The 21689-nt window shown below is 43.5% G+C and overlaps 1 protein-coding gene across 2 annotated transcripts in view; it reads left to right on the top strand.

Moving 5' to 3' along the window:
* LOC110483345 (uncharacterized) overlaps positions 1 to 21689 on the top strand; it is a 35683-nt gene that overhangs the window by 11446 nt on the left and 2548 nt on the right. For both annotated transcript variants that reach the window (XM_077789860.2, XM_085565800.1), the window contains exons 6-21: positions 1529 to 1643; positions 2343 to 2432; positions 3721 to 3825; positions 3917 to 4082; positions 4201 to 4295; positions 5701 to 5850; positions 6676 to 6824; positions 8448 to 8589; positions 8671 to 8808; positions 10233 to 10409; positions 13815 to 13970; positions 14108 to 14209; positions 15942 to 16044; positions 16172 to 16231; positions 16309 to 16491; positions 20640 to 20771. In XM_077789860.2, the coding sequence (XP_077645986.1) occupies positions 1529 to 1643; positions 2343 to 2432; positions 3721 to 3825; positions 3917 to 4082; positions 4201 to 4295; positions 5701 to 5850; positions 6676 to 6824; positions 8448 to 8589; positions 8671 to 8808; positions 10233 to 10409; positions 13815 to 13970; positions 14108 to 14209; positions 15942 to 16044; positions 16172 to 16231; positions 16309 to 16448 (1888 nt within the window). In that variant the 3' untranslated portion in view covers positions 16449 to 16491; positions 20640 to 20771. The remainder of the gene's footprint in view (positions 1 to 1528; positions 1644 to 2342; positions 2433 to 3720; positions 3826 to 3916; positions 4083 to 4200; positions 4296 to 5700; positions 5851 to 6675; positions 6825 to 8447; positions 8590 to 8670; positions 8809 to 10232; positions 10410 to 13814; positions 13971 to 14107; positions 14210 to 15941; positions 16045 to 16171; positions 16232 to 16308; positions 16492 to 20639; positions 20772 to 21689) is intronic.

Here is a 21689-nt window from a genome sequence, read left to right as displayed (position 1 = left end):
TTTTACCTCACATTTTCCTCCCTTTTCCCCTCAAATTTCCCACCATTTTTCCTTCTCACTTTCCCACCATTTCCCCCCTTATATTTCCCATTTTTTACCACATTTTCCTTCATTTTCCTCTCAAATTTCCCACTATTTTTCCCTCTCACTTTTCCCACCATTTCCCTCTAATATTTCCAATCTTTTACCTCACATTTTCCTGCCATTTTTTCCTCTCACTTTTCCCACCCTTTTCCCCCTTATATTTCCCATTTTTTACCTCACATTTTCCTCCATTTTCCTCTCAAATTTCCCATCATTTTTCCCTCTCACTTTTCCCACCATTTCCCTCTAATATTTCCAATCTTTTACCTCACATTTTCCTGCCATTTTTTCCTCTCACTTTTCCCACCCTTTTCCCCCTTATATTTCCCATTTTTTACCTCACATTTTCCTCCATTTTCCTCTCAAATTTCCCACTATTTTTCCCTCTCACTTTTCCCACCCTTTCCTCCTCATATTTCCAATCTTTTACCTCACATTTTCCTGCCGTTTTGTCCTCTCACTTTTCCCACCATTTTCCCCCTTTTATTTCTCATTTTTTCCCTCACATTTTCCTCCCTTTTCCCCTCAAATTTCCAACCATTTTTTTCCTCTCACTTTCCCATCTTTTATATGGTACATTACATGTTAAATATTTATAGTTTTTCCCCAATTCCTATTACCTATATTAAATTATGCTTTTCTATCTTTTATATGATACATTACATGTTAAATGTTTATATTTTTCCCCAATTCCTATTGCCTATATTAAATGATGCTTTTCTATCTTTTATATGGCATATTACATGCTAAACATTTGTAGTTTTTCCCCAATGCCTATTACCTATATTTTATATTCTATCCTTATATAATTTACATATTAATTATTAAACTTATACTGTTTTATTGTGTACATCGTCATGAGTTTCTCATGATCTTTCTTAGGCCCCTGACCAGTTTCTCATTATTATTCTTATAAGTAATATAAGTAATTATAGTATTATAATATATATAAGTATATATATATATATATGTATAATAATAATAATATATATAATATATTGTTGCAATATACAATATACAATATAATATATTATATTATATATTATATATTATATATTATATATTATATATTATATATTATATATTATATATTATATATTATATATTATAATATATAATATAATAGTATAATAATATAATATATATAATCTAAGTATAATAATTATATATATCATATATAATTATAAATAATTATAATATTATTATTATGATTAAACAGCAATTATATTTAGTAACTAAACAATAATCACATCTAACAATTACATAATTTATCACAAACAGCTGCACTTCTAGCAACTACAATTTCTCCATGTGCTACGGGTGTTTATTTTTCCAGGGCCCAATAAGTTTAGTTTTAATTTAATTAATTTTTTTATTTTTAACCCTAAATCCCCACGATTTTAAAGCTTTTTTCTGTCTACTGAGTCTCTCTCTCTCTTGGCAGCACCATCGGGATCGTGCTGGAGACCAAAAAAGTTTTAAAACTTTGCTTCAACAGCGTCTTTCACCTCCGCCCGCTCCGGGAAATGTCACGCATGGAAGTGGCGCTCTGCACTCAGGTAAGGGCTGGAGGAGCCTCCAAACCCTCTGAGATGCTCCTGGGCACCCCAAAAATCCAAAATTCAGGTAGAAAAATCCAAAATCCAGGTGGTTTTGGGCACCCCAAAAATCAAAAATCCAGGTGGTTTTGGGCAACGCAAAAAATCGAAAATCCAGGTGGTTTTGGGCATCCCAAAAATCCAAAATTCAGGTGGTTTTGGTCAACCCAAAAAATCCAAAATCCAGGTGGTTTTGGGCACCCCAAAAATCAAAAATCCAGGTGGTTTTGGGCAACGCAAAAAATCGAAAATCCAGGTGGTTTTGGGCACCCCAAAAATCCAAAATCTAGGTGGTTTTACCCACTCCAAAAATCCAAAATCCAGGTGGTTTTGGTCAACCCCAAAAATCAAAAATCCAGGTGGTTTTACCCACTCCAAAAATCCAAAATCCAGGTGGTTTTGGGCACCCCAAAAATCCAAAATCCAGGTGGTTAAATCCAAAATCCAGGTGGTTTTGGGCAACCCAAAAAATCAAAAATTCAGGTGGTTTTGGGCATCCCAAAAATCCAAAATCCAGGTGGTTTTACCCACTCCAAAAATCGAAAATCCAGGTGGTTTTGGGCACCCCAAAAATCCAAAATTTGGTGGTTTTGGGCATCCCAAAAATCCGAAATCCCGGGACAGCAGGACCACGGCCACCGCTCTGTGTCCTCCTTGCAGGCGCTGCGCTCCATGGACACCATGCTGGAGGTGATGCTGCTCAGCACTCCTGCCCCCAAGATCGGCGAGATGCTGAACAACATGTTTGAGGTGTGTGCGTGAGGTGGAAGGAACAGCTCCAGGTTCCTCAGACCTGCAAGATGAGGAACATCTCCGGGTGTTCCTCACACCTTGGGAGATGAGGAACATCTCCAGGTGTTCCTGATGCCTTGGGAGATGAGGAAGATCTCCAGGTGTTCCTGATGCCTTGGGAGATGAGGAAGATCTCCAGGTGTTCCTCACACCTTGTGAGCTGAGGAACATCTCCGGGTGTTCCTCACACCGTGTGAGCTCAGGAACACCTCCAGGTGTTACCTTGTGAGCTGAGGAACATCTCCAGATGTTCCTCATACCCTGTGAGCTGAGGAACATCTCCAGGTTCCTCACACCTTGTGAGCTCAAGAACAACTCCAGGTGTTACCTTGTGAGCTGAGGAACATCTCCGGGTGTTCCTCACACCTTGTGAGCTGAGGAACATCTCCAGATGCTCCTCACACCTTGTGAGCTGAGGAACATCTCTAGATGTTCCTCACACCCTGTGAGCTGAGGAACATCTCCAGATGTTCTTCCTGCCTTGCGAGCTGAGGAACATCTCTAGATGTTCCTCACACCCTGTGAGCTGAGGAACATCTCCGGGTGTTCCTCACACCTTGTGAGCTGAGGAACATCTCCAGATGCTCCTCACACCTCGCGAGCTGAGGAACACCTTCAGATGTTCCTCATACCCTGTGAGCTGAGGAACATATCCAGGTTCCTCCCGCCTTGTGAGCTGAGGAACATCTCCAGGTGTTACCTTGTAAGCTGAGAAATATCTCCAGATGCTCCTCACATCTCGCGAGCTGAGGAACACCTCCAGGTGTTCCTCCCGCCTTGCGAGCTGAGGAACACCTCCAGGTGTTCCTCCCGCCTTGCGAGCTGAGGAACATCTCCAGATGTTCTTCCTGCCTTGCGAGCTGAGGAACACCTCCAGGTGTTCCTCCCGCCTTGCGAGCTGAGGAACATCTCCAGGTGTTCCTCCCGCCTTGCGAGCTGAGGAACATCTCTAGATGTTCCTCACACCCTGTGAGCTGAGGAACATCTCCAGATGTTCCTCCCACCTTGTGATCTGAGGAACACCTCCAGATGCTCCTCACACCTCGCGAGCTGAGGAACACCTCCAGTTGTTCCTCAAACCGAGGGAAAGGAGCCTGGGCGTCGTGTCCGTTCTTCTCTTCCTCCTGCTCGAGGAGGACGCTCCCCGCGGGCTTTGCCTGAGGGCCAAGCCTGGAGGCACCTCTGGAGAAGCCTCCATGACGCTGCTGCTGATTCTGGGTCTCACCTGCACCTTTTCTCCTCCCAGTCTCTCCTGCCCTACCTGCTCTCCGACTTCCTGCCCACACAGGAGAGGGTCGTGGGCAGGATTCGTGGGCTGTGCCATCTTCTGGCCAAATTTACCAGCGAGCAGGTAAAGCCACCCTCCATCCAGCCCATCACCATTCCCAAAGCTCCTCCATCCTTCACCTCAACCCTTCTCCTCTTCCTCCCGCGCCGCCTAGAGCGATGAAGATGAGGACGACGGCTCCTCCAGGGGACATCTCCAGATCCCGGTCCTGGGGAAGCTGCTGGGATATCTGTTCTTCAGGTTGTACCGGCCTGAAAACAGAATCACCATGGTGGTGGACATTCTCTCCTGCCTGATGACCTTCCTCTTCACGCAGAAATGTAGGAGGAAAAACCCCGCCGTGTGCACATAAATCTGAATTTTCTTCCTCTCCTGGTTCTCGTTCTTGGTGCGGGTGCCACCACGTCCCCAGCGCGGTTGTCACCTCTGTTTTTGTAGGTGATGCGATGGAAGAAGGTGACATCCAGCCCCCGGAACGTTGGGAAGCCGAGATCATCTCCTGGGTGAACGCTCCCAACGCGTGGAAAGTTCAGGCACGGAGATTTCCCTGCTGGAAATGGCGGGAGGGAAGTGGGAGGAGGGAAGGGGAATGGGAGGGGGGAAAGGAGCTGGAAATGGGAGAGGGAAAAAATGGGAAATGTGAGGGGAGAAAAGGGAGGGAAATGTGAGGGGGGAAAAGAATGGGAAATGTGAGGGGAGAAAAGAATGGGAGAATGTGAGGGGGAAAAAAAGAGAAGGAAATGTGAGGGGGAAAAAAGAGGAAATGTGAGGGGGAAAAAGAGTGGGAAATGTGAGGGGGAAAAAAGGAGGAAATGTGAGGGGGAAAAAGAGTGGGAAATGTGAGGGGGAAAAAAGCAGGAAATGTGAGGAGAGAAAAGGATGGAAAATTTGAGGGGGGGAAAAGAATGGGAAATGTGAGGGGAGAAAAGGATGGGAAATGTGAGGGGGAAAGAATGGGAAATGTGAGGGGGAAAAGGATGGGAAATGTGAGGGGAAAAAATGGGAAATGTGAGGGGAGAAAAGAGGAGGAAATGTGAGGGGGAAAAATGGGAAATGTGAGGGGGAAAAGAATGGGAAATGTGAGGGGGAAAAATGGGAAATGTGAGGGGAGAAAAGAGGAGGAAATGTGACAGGGAAAAGGATGGGAAATGTGAGGGGGGAAAAAGGATGGAAAACGTGAGGGGAAAAGGGAGGGAAACATAAGTGGGGAAAAGGATGGGAAATGTGAGGGGGGAAAAGAGCGGGAAATGTGAGGGGGAAAGGGATGGGAAATGTGAGGGGGAAAAGGATGGAAAATTTGAGGGGGAAAAGGATGGGAAAATGTGAGGGAGAAAAGAGGAAATGTGACAGGGAAAAGGATGGGAAATGTGAGGGGGGAAAAAGGATGGAAAACGTGAGGGGAAAAGGGAGGGAAACATAAGTGGGGAAAAGGATGGGAAATGTGAGGGGGGAAAAGAGCGGGAAATGTGAGGAGGAAAGGGATGGAAAATGTGAGGGGGAAAAGGATGGAAAATTTGAGGGGGAAAAGGATGGGAAAATGTGAGGGGAAAAAAGAGGAGGAAATGTGAGGGGGAAAAAAGCGGGAAATGTGAGGGGGAAAATGATGGGAAAAATAAAGGGACAATAGGACGGAAAATGTGAGGGGAGAAAGAGCAGGAAATGTGAGGGGGGAAAGGATGGGAAATGTGAGGGGGGAAAGGATGGAAAACATGAGGGGAAAAGAGAGGGAAACATGAGTGGGGAAAAGGGTGGGAAATGTGAGGAGAGATAAAGGATGGGAAATGTGAGGGGAGAAAAGGATGGGAAATGTGAGAGGGGAAAAGGATGGGAAAAATAAAGGGACAAAAGAACAGGAAATGTGAGAGGAAAAGGGTGGGAAATGTGAGGGGAAAATGACGGTTTCTGGCACTGCCTTTAATCCGTTCCTTCCTGCCGCAGGCTTTGGGGCGATACCTCCGGCCGGCGGAGAGGACGGAAGTGGTCCTTGCGGCCCTGGAGATCTTGGGACACGCCACCTTCCAGAACAATGAACCCCCGATGGAGTTCCTGGAGGAGGTCATGGAATCCCCTGAGGTGTGGCTGACGGATGTAAGTGGCTTTGGTCCTTCAACCCTGCCAGGCTCCTGCCTCCGTCCACCCCAAATCCTGAATCACCCCGAGGCACAGAGCATCTCACCCCCATCTGCCTCACCTTGCTGTTGTTTTCTCTGTGCTTTTCCCACATTTTGTGTCATTTTTTTCACGGTGCTGATTCCAAACCTCTGTTCATAATTAACCCCTTCCTTTTTCCTCCATCTGCACCTGGCGTGGTGGCTTATTTTACATTAATTTTGTTCTTTGGCGGTGCTTTGAGATGGTTTAACCACATTCTTTAAATCCTGACTGAGGATTGATGGGCAGGGCAGCCCCAGACGTGGCTGCACCACCCTGACCCGTGTTCCTTGTGATTATCTGGGATAATCATATCCCGTGATTATGTGTGTTTCTATGATTATCTGGGATAATCATATCATATCATCTCTGGGAATCAGGGATACAGCCCCAAATCTGACTCCGACACGGCTTTCGAGCCGAACGTATTTTATATTCTATCCTTACACAACTCACATATTAATTATTAAACTTACGTTGTTCTATTGTATACATTGACATGAGTTTCTCGTGATCTTTCTTAGGTCACTGACCATAGTTCCTCATGATTATTCTTATGATTTAACAGTAATTATATTTAATTACTAAACAACCATCACATCTAACAATTATATCAATTACCACGTACCAGCTACACGGTGCAGTTCGAGCAAGTACGAGTTCTCCACGTGCTTAGTTTATTTTTCCAGGGCCTACTAAGCTTATTTTTCCTTTTGACCCTTAATCCCCACGATTTTAAAACCCTTTTTCTATCACTCGCAGGTGCCAAAGGTGGTGAGGCACATCTTCAGTTTTTATGACGACGGCAACGCGATGACCGCCTTCAGCTTCCACTCCCTCCTTCTCCACCTGGTGAATATGAACCCTGAGCAAGCCGTCGCCGCGGCGCTGGAGGCCACGCCGAATTTCAGGTACTGCCCACCTGGAGATTCCTTCTGGGGAGAGCCACCCCGAGACTCTCTGGCTGCCCAAAAAACCCAAAAACGAGCGTGTCGGAATTTGTGGTGTTGATGATTCTGAGATGGGAAAAAGTCTCTGTCAGCCCTGTTGCCAAAGAAGTCATAATTCATCTGTGCTGATTATTTTTGTTTATTTATAATGTGTTCTGCTGCCCTGCTGCAGGTCCGTCCTGCAGGGCAGCGTGTGGGGCTCTGCCCTCAGTGGGATGTTACAAATATTATGTATTAAAAATTATGTGTGCTATATTTACAATAACATGCCAATGTAACATCCCTCAGAGGGATGTTACAAACATTATATATTAAAAATTATATGTGCTATATTTACAATAATGTATCAATGTAACATCCCTCAGTGGGAAGTTATAAACAGTATATATTTAAAATTATACGTGCTATATTTACAATAACGTGTCATTGTAACACCCCTCAGTGGGATGTTACAAACATTATATATTAAAAATTACGTGTGCTATATTTACCATAATGTGTCAATGTAACACCCCTCAGTGGGATGTTACAAACATTATATATTAAAAATTATATGTACTATATTTACAATTATGTGTCAATGTAACACCCCTCAGTGGGATGTTACAACCATTATATATTAAAAATTACGTGTGCTATATTTACAATAACGTGACAATGTAACACCCCTCAGTGGGATGTTACAAACATTATATATTAAAAATTACGTGTGCTATATTTACAATAACGTGCCAAAATCTATCACCTACTTTGAACAGTGGGTCCCAACCTAAACCCAGCCCCCAGTTTATGGTATATAATGTTACAAATATTATACACCACAAACTACCTGTGCTATATTTCTAGTATTTAATGTTTGTAACATCCCACTGAGGGATGTTACATTGACACATTATTGTAAATATAGCACACGTAATTTTTAATATATAATGGTTGTAACATCCCACTGAGGGATGTTACATTGGCATGTTATTGTAAATATAGCACACGTAATTTTTAATATATAATGGTTGTAACTTCCCACTGAGGGATGTTACATTGAAACATTATTGTAAATGTAGCACATGTAATTTTTAATATATAATGGTTGTAACATCCCACTGAGGGATGTTACATTGTCACGTTATTGTAAATATAGCACACATAATTTTTAATATATAATGTTTATAACTTCCCACTGAGGGATGTTACATTGACACATTACTGTAAATATAGCACACATAATTTTTAATATATAATATTTGTAACATCCCACTGAGGGCAGAGCCCCACACGCTGCCCTGCAGGACAGAGCTGCAGCAGGGCAGCAGAACACGTTATAAATAAACAAAAATAATCAGCACAGACGAATTATGACTTCTTCTTCGGCAACAGGGCTGACAGAGACTTTTTCCCATCTCGGAATCATCAACACCACAGATTCCAACCCCAGTGTCTCCCGGGGCTCTGTCCAGGGGGGTTCCTGACCCTCTTCCAGGGTCCCAGAGGGACTCCCTGGATTCCCACCGGAGCGGGGTCTCCATCCCACCCCCTTCCCCACCCCAACCCCTTCCACAGCCCTGCTGACATCGCCCTGCCTTGCAGCCAACAAATCCACCTGTGGAAGGTGATGTTCTCCGTGCGCCAGACGCTGGAGAAGGTCCTGAAGGAGCTGGAGGTCCACATCCTGGACTGCCGTAGCAACGTCTTCACTCAGCAGCAGAAGAATTGTCTCTCTTTCTTATCTGTGAGTCCAAAAAAAATTCACATTCTTCTGCCCTCCGCTGCGCCAGGGGAGCCCTGCCAGCTCTCTGCTCTTTCCTCCCAGATGCTGACCTTCGACGACGTGCTGGCGAGCAAAGTGTGTCCACTCTACCAAAATCTGAGCCTTCTCAGCAATCCGAAGATGGAAATGATCCCTCTGGTGCTCAGGGCTCTGGAGACGCTCTCGGAGAACGCCGAGACGGTGAGCGGGGGGAATGTGGCACGGGGATTCTGAGGCTTCAGAAGGAGGTGGTTTGGGGATGAAACGTGGAGAAAAATTACAATTTTACCATTCTGATAAAGATTTGTAGGGATTGTGTTTATTCACAGTGCTGGGTGAGGACTCATCGCCCTTCAATGGACGTGCACACCTCCGAAAACTCCCCATCCTTTTTTATTATATTATTGCCCTTACTAATTTCCGTATGCATAGAATTTCATAATAAATTCATGCATATTCATTCTGCTGATTTCACTCATAGTTAGTTACACTTGTACTCAGTTTTTGTCAGAAAGTACAGAAACAACTCGTGGGTCCTTTTCCCACTCTGTTTCAAGGTCCGAGGAGACTTTCTTATCTTTTTACTGTGGAAATTTGCATTTTTTTCTCCTTAGCTGGGGTAGTTTTGCTCGTGCTGCAGTTACCAGACTAAACAGCAGATTTAGCACGCTCCAAGTGGCACATTTCACCTAAATCCAAATGGATTTTTTACTCTGTTAAATTTTCACTCTGCTCCCAACACCCTGCCTGCCATGATGTGGCCTGGCAGCTGTTTTGGGAGCTGACCAGGCCCGGAAATTCTCACAGAATGGAGAATTTTGTACACAGTGAGACAGAATAAAACACCCACGGATTCAATTTTAGCCCACGGGAGAGGCTGCCGACCTTATCTGAGGAATTACATGCAAAAGGGGTTTGAATGATGTAAAAAAGAAATTGACACAGGGTGGAAAAAGTAGAATTTTGGGATTTTTTAGAATGAAATTGAGGGGTACAAGATGGAGGAGTCTGGGTGTGCCCTAGCTTCATCTTCCTTCTTCTTGTCCTCCATGTCTCGGTGTGATGGTGACAATTTTCTATTGGTTTAGGATAGGCACAATTTGTCCAACGTAGATTTTAGGTATTGGTATGGGAATTATAAACATGGTACACTTAATTTTGGGTATTTAATGTGGGAGCCACCTGGGGCAGGAGGGAGGCTGCCATGGGTTTTGTTCTAGCTGGACCTCAGCATGTCAGAAACTATTATAGATAAGGAAAAATAACTTTAAAAACTCGGCTTCACACATTCCAGACCTCTTCTTCCAGCGGCTGGACTAGGAAAAAATGATTTTCACACTGTTGGGGTCTTGCCAATGACCCCGACATGAATATAGAAATTAGTATAATATAGAATGAATATAGAAATTAAAATATAATATAATAATATAGACATGAATATAGAAATTAAAATAAATTAATTAAAAAAAAATAAAATAAAAAAGGATTGGGAGTTTTCAGGGGTGCGTGCGTCCATTGAAGGGTGATGAGTCCCCACGTGCGTCCAGCGCCGTGAATAAACACATTCCCTACAAATCTTTATTAGAATCGTAGAGTTTGATCTTTCATCTTTGCGTTTTCAACAGGCAAAAAAAATGAAGGGCCTCCTGCCCGAGATGGTGAAATTCCTGGGGTATCTTTCCTGGGACGTGTCCGTGATGGCCCTGGACGCTTTCCACAACGTGCTGGGGCAGCTGAAGAAGAAGGAGGCCAGCAGCGTGGCGGTGAAGGTGGTGCAGAGGCTCTGGTGGCTGTTTGATTCGGTAAGGTGGCACCAAAATGGGCCAAAATGTGAGGGGACAACAGGAGGGGAAGGTGAGAAGAGAAAAAGGGAGGGAAATGTGAGGGGAGAAAATGGTGGGAAATGTGAGAGGGAAAATGGTCCAAAATGTGAGGGGAGAACAGGAGGGGAAGGTGAGGGGGGAAAATGGTGAAAAATGTGAGAAGAGGAAAAGGGAGGGAAAGGTGAGGGGAGAAAATGGCTCAAAATGTGAGAAGAGGAAAAGGGAGGGAAAAGTGAGGGGGAAATGGTGGAAAAGGTGAGGGGGAAAATGGTGAGAAATGTGAGAGGGGAAAATGGTCCAAAATGTGAGGGGAGAAAAGGAGGGAAAGGTGAGGGGGAAATGGTCCAAAATGTGAGAAGAGGAAAAGGGAGGGAAAGGTGAGGGGAGAAAATGGCTCAAAATGTGAGAAGAGGAAAAGGGAGGGAAAGGTGAGGGGGGGAAAAGGAAGGGAAAGGTGAGGGGAGAAAATGGTGAGAAATGTGAGAGGGAAAATGGTCCAAAATGTGAGGGGAGAAAAGGGATGGAAAGGTGAGGGGGGAAAATGGTCCAAAATGTGAGAAGAGGAAAAGGGAGGGAAAGGTGAGGGGAGAAAATGGCTCAAAATGTGAGAAGAGGAAAAGGGAGGGAAAGGTGAGGGGGAAATGGTGGGAAAGGTGAGGGGGAAAATGGTGAGAAATGTGAGAGGGAAAATGGTCCAAAATGTGAGGGGAGAAAAGGAGGGAAAGGTGAGGGGGAAATGGTCCAAAATGTGAGAAGAGGAAAAGGGAGGGAAAGGTGAGGGGGAAATGGGCCAAAATGTGAGGAGAGAAAAGGGAAGGAAAGGTGAGGGGGGAAAATGGTGAAAAATGTGAGAAGAGGAAAAGGGAGGGAAAGGTGAGGGGGGGAAAAGGAAGGGAAAGGTGAGGAGGAAATGGTGGAAAGGTGAGGGGGAAAATGGTCCAAAATGTGAGAAGAGGAAAAGGGAGGGAAAGGTGAGGGGAGAAAATGGTGAGAAATGTGAGAGGGAAAATGGTCCAAAATGTGAGGGGGGAAAAGAAGGGAAAGGTGAGGGGGAAATGGTGGGAAAGGTGAGGGGGAAAATGGAGGGAAAGGTGAGAGGAAAATGGTCCAAAATGTGAGGGGAGAAAAGGAGGGAAACATGAGGGGGGAAAATGGTGAGAAATGTGAGAAGATGAAAAGGGAGGGAAAGGTGGGGGGGGAAAGGAAGGGAAAGGTGAGGGGAGTAAATGGTGAGAAATGTGAGAGGGAAAATGGTCCAAAATGTGAGGAGAGAAAAGGGAAGGAAAGGTGAGGGGGGGAAATGGTGAAAAATGTGAGAAGAGGAAAAGGGAGGGAAAGGTGAGGGGGGGGAAAGGAAGGGAAAGGTGAGGGGGAAATGGTGGGAAAGGTGAGAGGGAAAATGGTCCAAAATGTGAGGGGAGAAAAGGAGGGAAATGTGAGGAGAGAAAATGGTGAGAAACATGAGGGGAAAAAAAGGTGGGAAATGTGAGGGGAGGAAAAGGTTGAGAAATGTGAGGGGAGGGAAGGGAGAGAAACATGAAGGGGGAAAAATGGTCCAAAACATGAGGGGAGAAAAGGAGGGAAAGGTGAGGGGGGAAATGGTGAGAAATGTGGGAAGAGGAAAGGGAGGGAAACATGAGGGGAGAAAATGGTGGGAAACGTGAGGGGAAAAGGGAAGGAAACATGAAGTGAAATAGGATGGGAAATGTGAGGGGAGAAAAGGGAGGGAAAGGTGAGAGGAGAAAAGGGAAAGAAAGGTGAGAGGGAAAATGGTCCAAAATGTGAGGGGAGAAAAGGGAGGGAAAGGTGAGGGGAGAAAAGAGAGGGAAAGGTGAGGGGAGAAAAGGGCAAGAAACTTGAGGGGAAAAAAAGGTGGGAAATGTGAGGGGAGAAAAAGGAGGGAAAGGTGAGGGGGGAAAATGGCCCAAAATGTGAGGGGGGAAAATGGAGGGAAAGATGAGGGGGGTAAAAGGGAAAGAAAGGTGAGGGGAGAAAATGGTGGGAAATGTGAGAGGAAAAATGGTCCAAAATGTGAGGGGAGAAAAGGGAGGGAAACGTGAGGGGAAAAGGGAAGGAAACATGAAGTGAAATAGGATGGGAAACGTGAGGGGAGAAAAGGGAGGGAAAGATGAGAGGAGAAAAGGGAAAGAAAGGTGAAGGGGGAAATGGTCCAAAATGTGAGGGGAGAAAAGGGAGGGAAAGGTGAGGGGGAAAAGGGCTTAAAAGGTGAGGGGAAAAAGGGAAGGAAACATGAAGTGAAATAGGATGGGAAACACAAGGGGAGAAAAGGGTGGGAAACACGAGAGGAGAAAATGGCGAGAAACATGAGGGGAGAAAATGGTGAGAAATGTAAGGGGAGAAAAGAGTGGGAAACGAGGGGGAAGAGGGCTGGAAATGTGAGGGGAGAAAAGGGTGGGAAACATGTGAAGGAAAAGGGTGGGAAAGATAAGAAAAGGGAAGTAAACATGAGAAGGAAAAGGGAAGGAAATTTGAGAAGGAAAAGGGAGGGAAAGATGAGAAGGAAAAGGGAAGGAAAGATAAGAAAAGGGTGGGAAAAGTGAGAAGGAAAAGGGAGGGAAAGATAGGAAAAGGGAAGGAAATGTGAGAAGGAAAAGGGTTGGAAACATGAGAAGGAAAAGGGTGGGAAACGTGAGAAGGAAAAGGGAAGGAAAAGAGAAGGAAAAGGGAAGGAAAGATGAGAAAAGGGAAGGAAATGTGAGAAGGAAAAGGATGGGAAATGTGAGAAGGAAAAGGGAAGGAAAGACGAGAAAAGGGAAGGAAAGATAAGAAGGAAAAGGGAGGGAAACGTGAGAAGGAAAAGGGAAGGAAAAGGGAAGGAAAGATGAGAAGGAAAAGGGTGGGAAATGTGAGAAGGAAAAGGGAAGGAAAGATGAGAAAAGGGAAGGAAAGATGAGAAGGAAAAGGGAGGGAAACGTGAGAAGGAAAAGGGAAGGAAACGTGAGAAGGTAAAGGGAAGGAAAGATGAGAAAAGGGAAGGAAATGTGAGAAGGAAAAGGGTGGGAAATGTGAGAAGGAAAAGGGAAGGAAAGACGAGAAAAGGGAAGGAAATGTGAGAAGGAAAAGGGTGGGAAATGTGAGAAGGAAAAGGGAAGGAAAAGAGAAGGAAAGATGAGAAGGTAAAGGGAAGGAAAGATGAGAAAAGGGAAGGAAATGTAAGAAGGAAAAGGGAAGGAAAGACGAGAAAAGGGAAGGAAAGATGAGAAGGAAAAGGGAGGGAAATGTGAGAAGGAAAAGGGAAGGAAAGATGAGAAAAGGGAAGGAAACGTGAGGGCACAAAAAGGCTGAGAAGCCCCAGCTCAGCCCCTCCTGGCCGCGGGCAGGGAGCTGCTGTGTGTGACTCTCCTCCTTCCTCCTCCCCACCAGAAGGAACCCTGCGTGCGGGAGCGCTCCATCTCCCTCTTCGGAGAGCTCCTGGGCAAAACGGCGTGGAGGGACAGGAGAGCCATGAGGAGAAACTCATGGGAGGCCCTGGTCCAGCTCGTTCTTCACATGAGCGACCAGGTGCCCAGCGTGGCCAAGGTACCGAGCACTGACCCACAGATTGTGGCTCCTTCCACCTCCTTGAGGTCCTGGTGCTCCTTCCACCACCTTGAGGTCCTGGTGCCCCTTCCACCACCTTGAGGTCCTGGTGCCACCTCACATCTTCTGTCCCGCAGGCTTCCAAAAACGCCGTCCTGGCTGTGGCAGAGCTCCTCGGCTGGGAGGAGCTGAAGCAGCTGGCGAACAGGGAGCAGACGTGGATGATGGGCGAGTGCTTGGTGAGGATGGGTTGGGTGAGGGTTGTGAGCTCCTCAGCTGGACCTCCTCATGGTCCAAAGCCTGGAGCTGCACCCTTGGTCAGGTCTCAAGAGCAGGAGGTTCCTCCAAGCTGCGTGAAGGGAGGGTTCTGAGCCACGGGGGTGACGGCAGGGTGGGCTACTCTGGCCAGATGGTGGCTTCTGAGAGAGGTTCACAGCTCTGTGGTGTCTCCAGCTGGCCAAGGACTAGCTGGTGGCTCTGAGAAAGGTTCACAGCTCTGTGGTGTCTCCAGCTGGCCAAGAACCAGCTGGTGGCCTCTGAGAAACCCTCTCACCTTTGTCCTCTCCAACTGGCCAAGGACCAGGTGGTGGCCTCTGGGAAAGGTTCACACCTTTCTCCTCTTGAGCTGGCCAAGGACCAACTGGTGGCCAAGGACCAGCTGGTGGCCTCTCAGAAGGTTCACAGCTTTGTCCTCTCCAGCTGGTCAAGGACCAGCTGGTGGCCAAGGACCAGCTGGTGGCCTCTCAGAAGGTTCACAGCTTTGTCCTCTCCAGCTGGCCAAGGACCAGCTGGTGGCCAAGGACCAGCTGGTGGCTCTGAGAAAGGTTCACACCTCTGTGGTGTCTCCAGCTGGCCAAGGACCAGCTGGTGGCCTCTGAGAAGGTTCACAGCTTGTGATCTCCAACTGGCCAAGGACCAGCTGGTGGCCTCTGAGAAACCCTCTCACCTTTGTCCTCTCCAACTGGCCAAGGACCAGCTGGTGGCCTCTGGGAAAGGTTCACACCTTTCTCCTCTTGAGCTGGCCAAGGACCAACTGGTGGCCTCTGAGAAATGCCCACACCTTTGTGATCTCCAACTGGCCAAGGACCAGCTGGTGGCCTCTGAGAAACCCTCTCACCTTTGTGATCTCCAGCTGACCAAGGACCAGCTGGTGGCCTCTGAGAAACCCTCTCACCTTTGTGATCTCCAGCTGACCAAGGACCAGCTGGTGGCTCTGAGAAAGGTTCTCACCTTTCTCCTCTTGAGCTGGCCAAGGACCAACTGGTGGCCAAGGACCAGCTGGTGGCCTCTGAGAAGGTTCACAGCTTTGTGCTCTCCAGCTGGCCAAGGACCAGCTGGTGGCTCTGAGAAATGTCCACAGCTTTGTGCTCTCCAGCTGGCCAAGGACCAACTGGTGGCTTCTGAGAAAATGCCCACACTTTTGTGGTCTCTTGAGCTGGCCAAGGACCAACTGGTGGCTTCTGAGAAAGGTTCACACCTCTGTGGTGTCTCCAGCTGGCCAAGGCTTCTGAGAAATGCCCACACCTTTGTGATCTCCAGCTGGCCAAGGACCAGCTGGTGGCCTCTGAGAAAGGTTCACACCTTTCTCCTCTTGAGCTGGCCAAGGACCAGCTGGTGGCCAAGGACCAGCTGGTGGCTCTGAGAAAGGTTCACACCTCTGTGGTGTCTCCAGCTGGCCAAGGACCAGCTGGTGGCTTCTGAGAATTGCCCCACCTTTGTCCTCTCCAGCTGGCCAAGGACCAGCTGGTGTCCTCTGGGAAAGGTTCACACCTTTCTCCTCTTGAGCTGGCCAAGGACCAGCTGGTGGCTCTGAGAAAGGTTCTCACCTTTCTCCTCTTGAGCTGGCCAAGGACCAGCTGGTGGCCAAGGACCAGCTGGTGGCCTCTGAGAAGGTTCACAGCTTGTGCTCTCCAACTGGCCAAGGACCAGCTGGTGGCCTCTGAGAAACCCTCTCACCTTTGTCCCCTCCAGCTGGCCAAGGACAGCGGCAGAGCCGAGCAGTTCCTGCAGGACACCAAACCTTACCTCCTGAACCCTCAGGCCCCCATACGAGAAGCAGCTCTCAGGTTCATTGGTGAGTCCCCATCCCCACGTACCCACCTCGGGGCAACCCTGAGGTTGGTTTTGGTGCCCACCTTGCCCAGCGGCACCCCCGGGCTGCCGAGGGGCTCGGGCAGGGGGTGACGGAGCTCTGTGCCCAGGGTTGGCCGCGCGGCGCCTGATGGAGCAGAACGAGGACGCCGTGACCGCCGTCCTCGGGGGTGAGTGGTGCTGTCGGGACACCCGAGGGTTCTCCACGGGCGCGCGGGGCCTCACCCAGATGTTCTCGCTGCTGCAGGACTCCAAACGATGAAAGCAAGAGAGAGGAACCCCTCCATCCGTTCCCTGGCGGATCAGACCGGCTTGATCCTGACATCCCTGAAGGATCGCCAAAAATCGGGATTTTCCCTGCGCTCGCTCTGCTGCTGGTGCTGCTGAGCGCCCGGGGACGCGAATTCCGAAAATCCCAAAGAATCATGAGGTGGGCAAAGGATGCTCTGGGTTTTTAAAAATTAGGAGAGAAGGATCCCTCCATCTGTTCCCTGGTGGATCAGACCAGTTAAACTTCTAAAAAATCACCAAAAATTGGGATTTTTGTTGTGCTGCTGAGCGCCCGGGGACGCGAATTCCGAAAATCCCAAAGAATCATGAGGTGGGCAAAGGATGCGCTGGGTTTTAAAAAATTAGATCCCTCCATCTGTTCCCTGGTGGATCAGACCAGTTTGATCCTGAAATATCTATAAAATCAGCAAAAATTGGGATTTGAAATATCTAAAAAATCACCAAAAATAGGGATTTTCCCTGCACTCACTTGGCTGCTGAGCGCCCAGGGACACGAATTCCCAAAATCCAGAGAATTATGAGGTGGGCAAAGGATGCTCTGGGTTTTAAAAAATTAGGAGAGAAGGATCCCTCCATCCGTTTCCTGGTGGATCAGACCACTTAAACTTCTAAAAAACCACCAAATTTGGGATTTGAAATATCTAAAAAATCACCAAAAATTGGGATTTTTGTTGTGATGCTGAGCGCCCGGGGACACGAATTCCCGAAATCCAGAGAATCATGAGGTGGGCAAAGGATGCTCTGGGTTTTTAAAAATTAGGAGAGAAGGATCCCTCCATCCGTTTCCTGGTGGATCAGACCACTTAAACTTCTAAAAAACCACCAAAAATTGGGATTTGAAATATCTAAAAAATCACCAAAAATTGGGATTTTTGCTGTGCTGCTGAGCACCTGGGGACGTGAATCCCAAAAATCCCAAAGAATCATGAGGTGGGCAAAGGATGCTCTGGGTTTTAAAAAACAACAGGAATGAGGGATCCCTCCATCCGTTCCCTGGTGGATCAGACTGGTTTGATCCTGAAATATCTAAAAAATCACCAAAAATTGGGATTTGAAATATCTAAAAAAATCACCAAAAATTGGGATTTTCCCTCCGCTGGCTTGGCTGCTGAGTGCCCAGGGACACAAATTCCCAAAATCCAGAGAATCATGAGGTGGGTAAAGGATGCTCTGGGTTTTAAAAAATTAGGAGAGAAGGATCCCTCCATCCGTTTCCTGGTGGATCAGACCACTTAAACTTCTAAAAAACCACCAAAAATTGGGATTTGAAATATCTAAAAAATCACCAAAAATTGGGATTTTTGCTGTGCTGCTGAGCGCCCGGGGACGCGAATTCCGAAAATCCCAGAGAATCATGAGGTGGGCAAAGGATGCTCTGGGTTTTAAAAAATAACAGGAATGAGGGATCCCTCCATCCGTTCCCTGGTGGATCAGACTGGTTTGATCCTGAAATATCTATAAAATCAGCAAAAATTGGGATTTGAAATATCTAAAAAAATTACCAAAAATAGGGATTTTCCCTCCGCTGGCTTGGCTGCTGAGCGCCCGGGACACAAATTCCCAAAATCCAGAGAATCATGAGGTGGGCAAAGGATTTTCTGGGTTTTAAAAATTAGATCCCTCCATCTGTTCCCTGGTGGATCAGACCAGTTAAACTTCTAAAAAATCACCAAAAATTGGGATTTGAAATATCTAAAAAATCACCAAAAATTGGGATTTTTGTTGTGCTGCTGAGCACCCGGGGACGCGAATTCCGAAAATCCCAGAGAATCATGAGGTGGGCAAAGGATGCTCTGGGTTTTAAAAAATAACAGGAATGAGGGATCCCTCCATCCGTTCCCTGGTGGATCAGACCAGTTAAACTTCTAAAAAATCAGCAAAAATTGGGATTTGAAATATCTAAAAAACCACCAAAAATTGGGATTTGAAATATCTAAAAAATCACCAAAAATTGGGAATTTTTTTGTGCTGCTGAGCGCCCGGGGACGCGAATTCCCAAAATCCAGAGAATCATGAGGTGGGTAAAGGATGCTCTGGGTTTTTAAAAAGTCAGTTACAAGTTACGATTTGTAAACTATATAGAAATGTATATAAACTGCCTTTTTTTAGACAATAAACGGAGAAAATTTATTGTTTATAGTTTACAATTTGTAAACTTTAGACAACAAACAGAGAACATTTATTTTTTATAGTTTCCAACTTCTAAACTATTTTGAAGTTATATAAACTGCCTTTTTTTAGGCAATAAACAGAATATTTATTGTTTATAGTTTACAATTTGTAAATAAACTATATTGTAGTGCTTATAAATTGCCATCTCTTAGACAATAAACATTTATTGTTTATAGTTTACAATTTGTAAACTATACAGAAATTTATATTAACTTCAATCTTTGAGACAAAAACCAGAGCAAATTTATTGTTTATAGTTTAAAATTTGTAAACTATATTAAAATGTATATAAACTACCATCCTTTAGACAATAAACAGAGAACATTTATTATTTATAGTTTACAATTTGTAAACTATACAGAAATTTATATTAACTTCAATCTTTGAGACAAAAACCAGAGCAAATTTATTGTTTATAGTTTAAAATTTGTAAACTATATTAAAATGTATATAAACTACCATCCTTTAGACAATAAACAGAGAACATTTATTATTTATAGTTTACAATTTGTAAACTATACAGAAATTTATATTAACTTCAATCTTTGAGACAAAAACCAGAGCAAATTTATTGTTTATAGTTTAAAATTTGTAAACTATATTAAAATGTATATAAACTACCATCCTTTAGACAATAAACAGAGAACATTTATTGTTTATAGTTTACAATTTGTAAACTTTAGACAATAAACGGAGAACATTTATTTTTTATAGTTTCCAACTTCTTAACTATATTGAACTGTAAATAAACTGCCTTTTTTAAAGAATAAACATTTATTGTTTATAGTTTACAATTTGTAAACTTTAGACAACAAACGGAGAACATTTATTTTTTATAGTTTCCAACTTGTAAATTATATTTAAACATATATAAACTACCATCTTTTAGACAATAAACAGATAAAATTTATTCTTTATAGTTTACAATTTGTAAATAAACTATATTGAAGTGTAAATAAACTGCCATCTTTTACACATTAAATATTTATTGTTTATAGTTTACAATTTGTAAACTTTAGACGATAAATGGAGAATATTTTTTATAGTTTCAAACTTGTAAATTATATTGAAGTCTGTATAAACTGCCTTTTTTTAGACAATAAACATTTATTGTTTATAGTTTACAATTTGTAAACTACATTGAAGTTATATAAAAACTGCCTTTTTTTAGACAATAAACAGAACATTTATTGTTTGTAGTTTACAATTTATAAACAAATTACCAACTTTTAAAGAATAAACAAGAACATTTATTTAGAGTTTACAATTTGTAAACTATGTTGAACTTATATAAACTGCCATCTTTTAGGCAATAAACACAAAAAATTTTATTTATAGTTTACAATTTTTTAACTATGTTGAAATTATACAAACTGTCATCTTTTAGGCAATAAACACAAAAAATTTTATTTATAGTTTACAATTTTTTAACTATAATGAAATTATATAAACTGCCATCTTTTAGGCAATAAACACAGAAATTTTATTTATAGTTTACAATTTTTTAACTATGTTGAAATTCTACAAACTGCCATCTTTTAGGCAATAAACACAATAAGTTTATTTATAGTTTACAATTTTTTAACTATGTTGAAATTATACAAACTGCCATCTTTTAGGCAATAAACACAAAAAGTTTATTTATAGTTTACAATTTTTTAACTATGTTGAAATTCTACAAACTGCCATCTTTTAGGCAATAAACACAAAAAATTTTATTTATAGTTTACAATTTTTAAACTATGTTGAAATTTTACAAACTGCCATCTTTTAGGCAATAAACACAGAAATTTTATTTATAGTTTACAATTTTTTAACTATGTTGAAATTATACAAACTGCCATCTTTTAGGCAATAAACACAGAAATTTTATTTATAGTTTACAATTTTTTAACTATGTTGAACTTATATAAACTGCCATCTTTTAGGCAATAAAAACAGAAAGTTTCTTTATAGTTTACAATTTTTAAACTAGATTTAAATGTGTATAATCTGAATTAAATTGAGAACGTCGCTTTGGCCGTATTGGCTAAATTTGCATTTTTCCAGTCCAGCTCCATTCATATTTTAAGAATTCCCTAAATTTTGTTGGATTTCCTTCTGCTTCTCCCCCAGGCTGCTGAAAACGGGGCCAAAACGGGGCCAAAACGGGCCAAAACGGGGCCAAAACGGGCCAAAATGGTCAAAAAAGGAGGCGAGGCCAGAGCCGATCCAGCCCTGCAGGAGCTGCTGGGACTTTGCCCCCAGGTGGGTTTGGGGGTCCGGAAATATTCGGAATTATTCGGAATTATTCGGAAATATTTGGAAATATTTGGAAATTTTCGGAAATATTCGGAAATATTCGGAATTGTTCGGAAATATTTGGAAATATTCGGAAATATTCGGAAATATTCTGAAATATTTGGAAATATTCGGAAATATTTGGAAATATTCGGAAATATTGGGAAATATTTGGAAATATTCGGAAATATTTGGAAATTATCAGAAATATTTGGAAATATTCAGAAATATTCGAAAATATTTGGAAATGTTTGGAAATTATCAGAAATATTTGGAAATATTCAGAAATATTTGGAAATATTCGGAAATATTTGGAAATATTCGGAAATATTTGGAAATATTTGGAAATATTCGGAAATATTCGGAAATATTCGGAAATATTTGGAAATATTTGGAAATATTCGGAAATATTCGGAAATATTCGGAAATATTTGGAAATATTCGGAAATATTCGGAAATATTCTGAAATATTCTGAAATATTCAGAATTATTCGGAAATATTCGGAAATATTCGGAATTATTTGGAAATATTTGGAAATTTTCGGAAATATTTGGAAATATTTGGAAATATTCGGAAATATTCAGAACTATTCAGAAATATTCGGAATTGTTCAGAAATATTCGAAAATATTCGGAAATATTCGGAAATATTCTGAAATATTCAGAATTATTCGGAAATATTCGGAATTATTTGGAAATATTTGGAAATTTTTGGAAATATTCAGAATTATTCGGAAATATTTGGAAATTTTCGGAAATATTCAGAAATATTCGGAAATATTTGGAAATTTTCGGAAATATTCGGAAATATTCAGAATTACTCGGAAATATTTGGAAATTTTCGGAAATATTCGGAAATATTTGGAAATATTCGGAATTATTTGG

The sequence above is a fragment of the Lonchura striata genome, chromosome 37, assembly GCF_050655825.1.
Source record: "Lonchura striata isolate lonStrDom1 chromosome 37, ASM5065582v1, whole genome shotgun sequence".
In the NCBI taxonomy this organism is placed as follows: domain Eukaryota; kingdom Metazoa; phylum Chordata; class Aves; order Passeriformes; family Estrildidae; genus Lonchura; species Lonchura striata.
The sequence above is the reverse complement of the archived record's forward strand: the minus strand, read 5'-3'. Positions and strand labels throughout refer to the sequence as shown.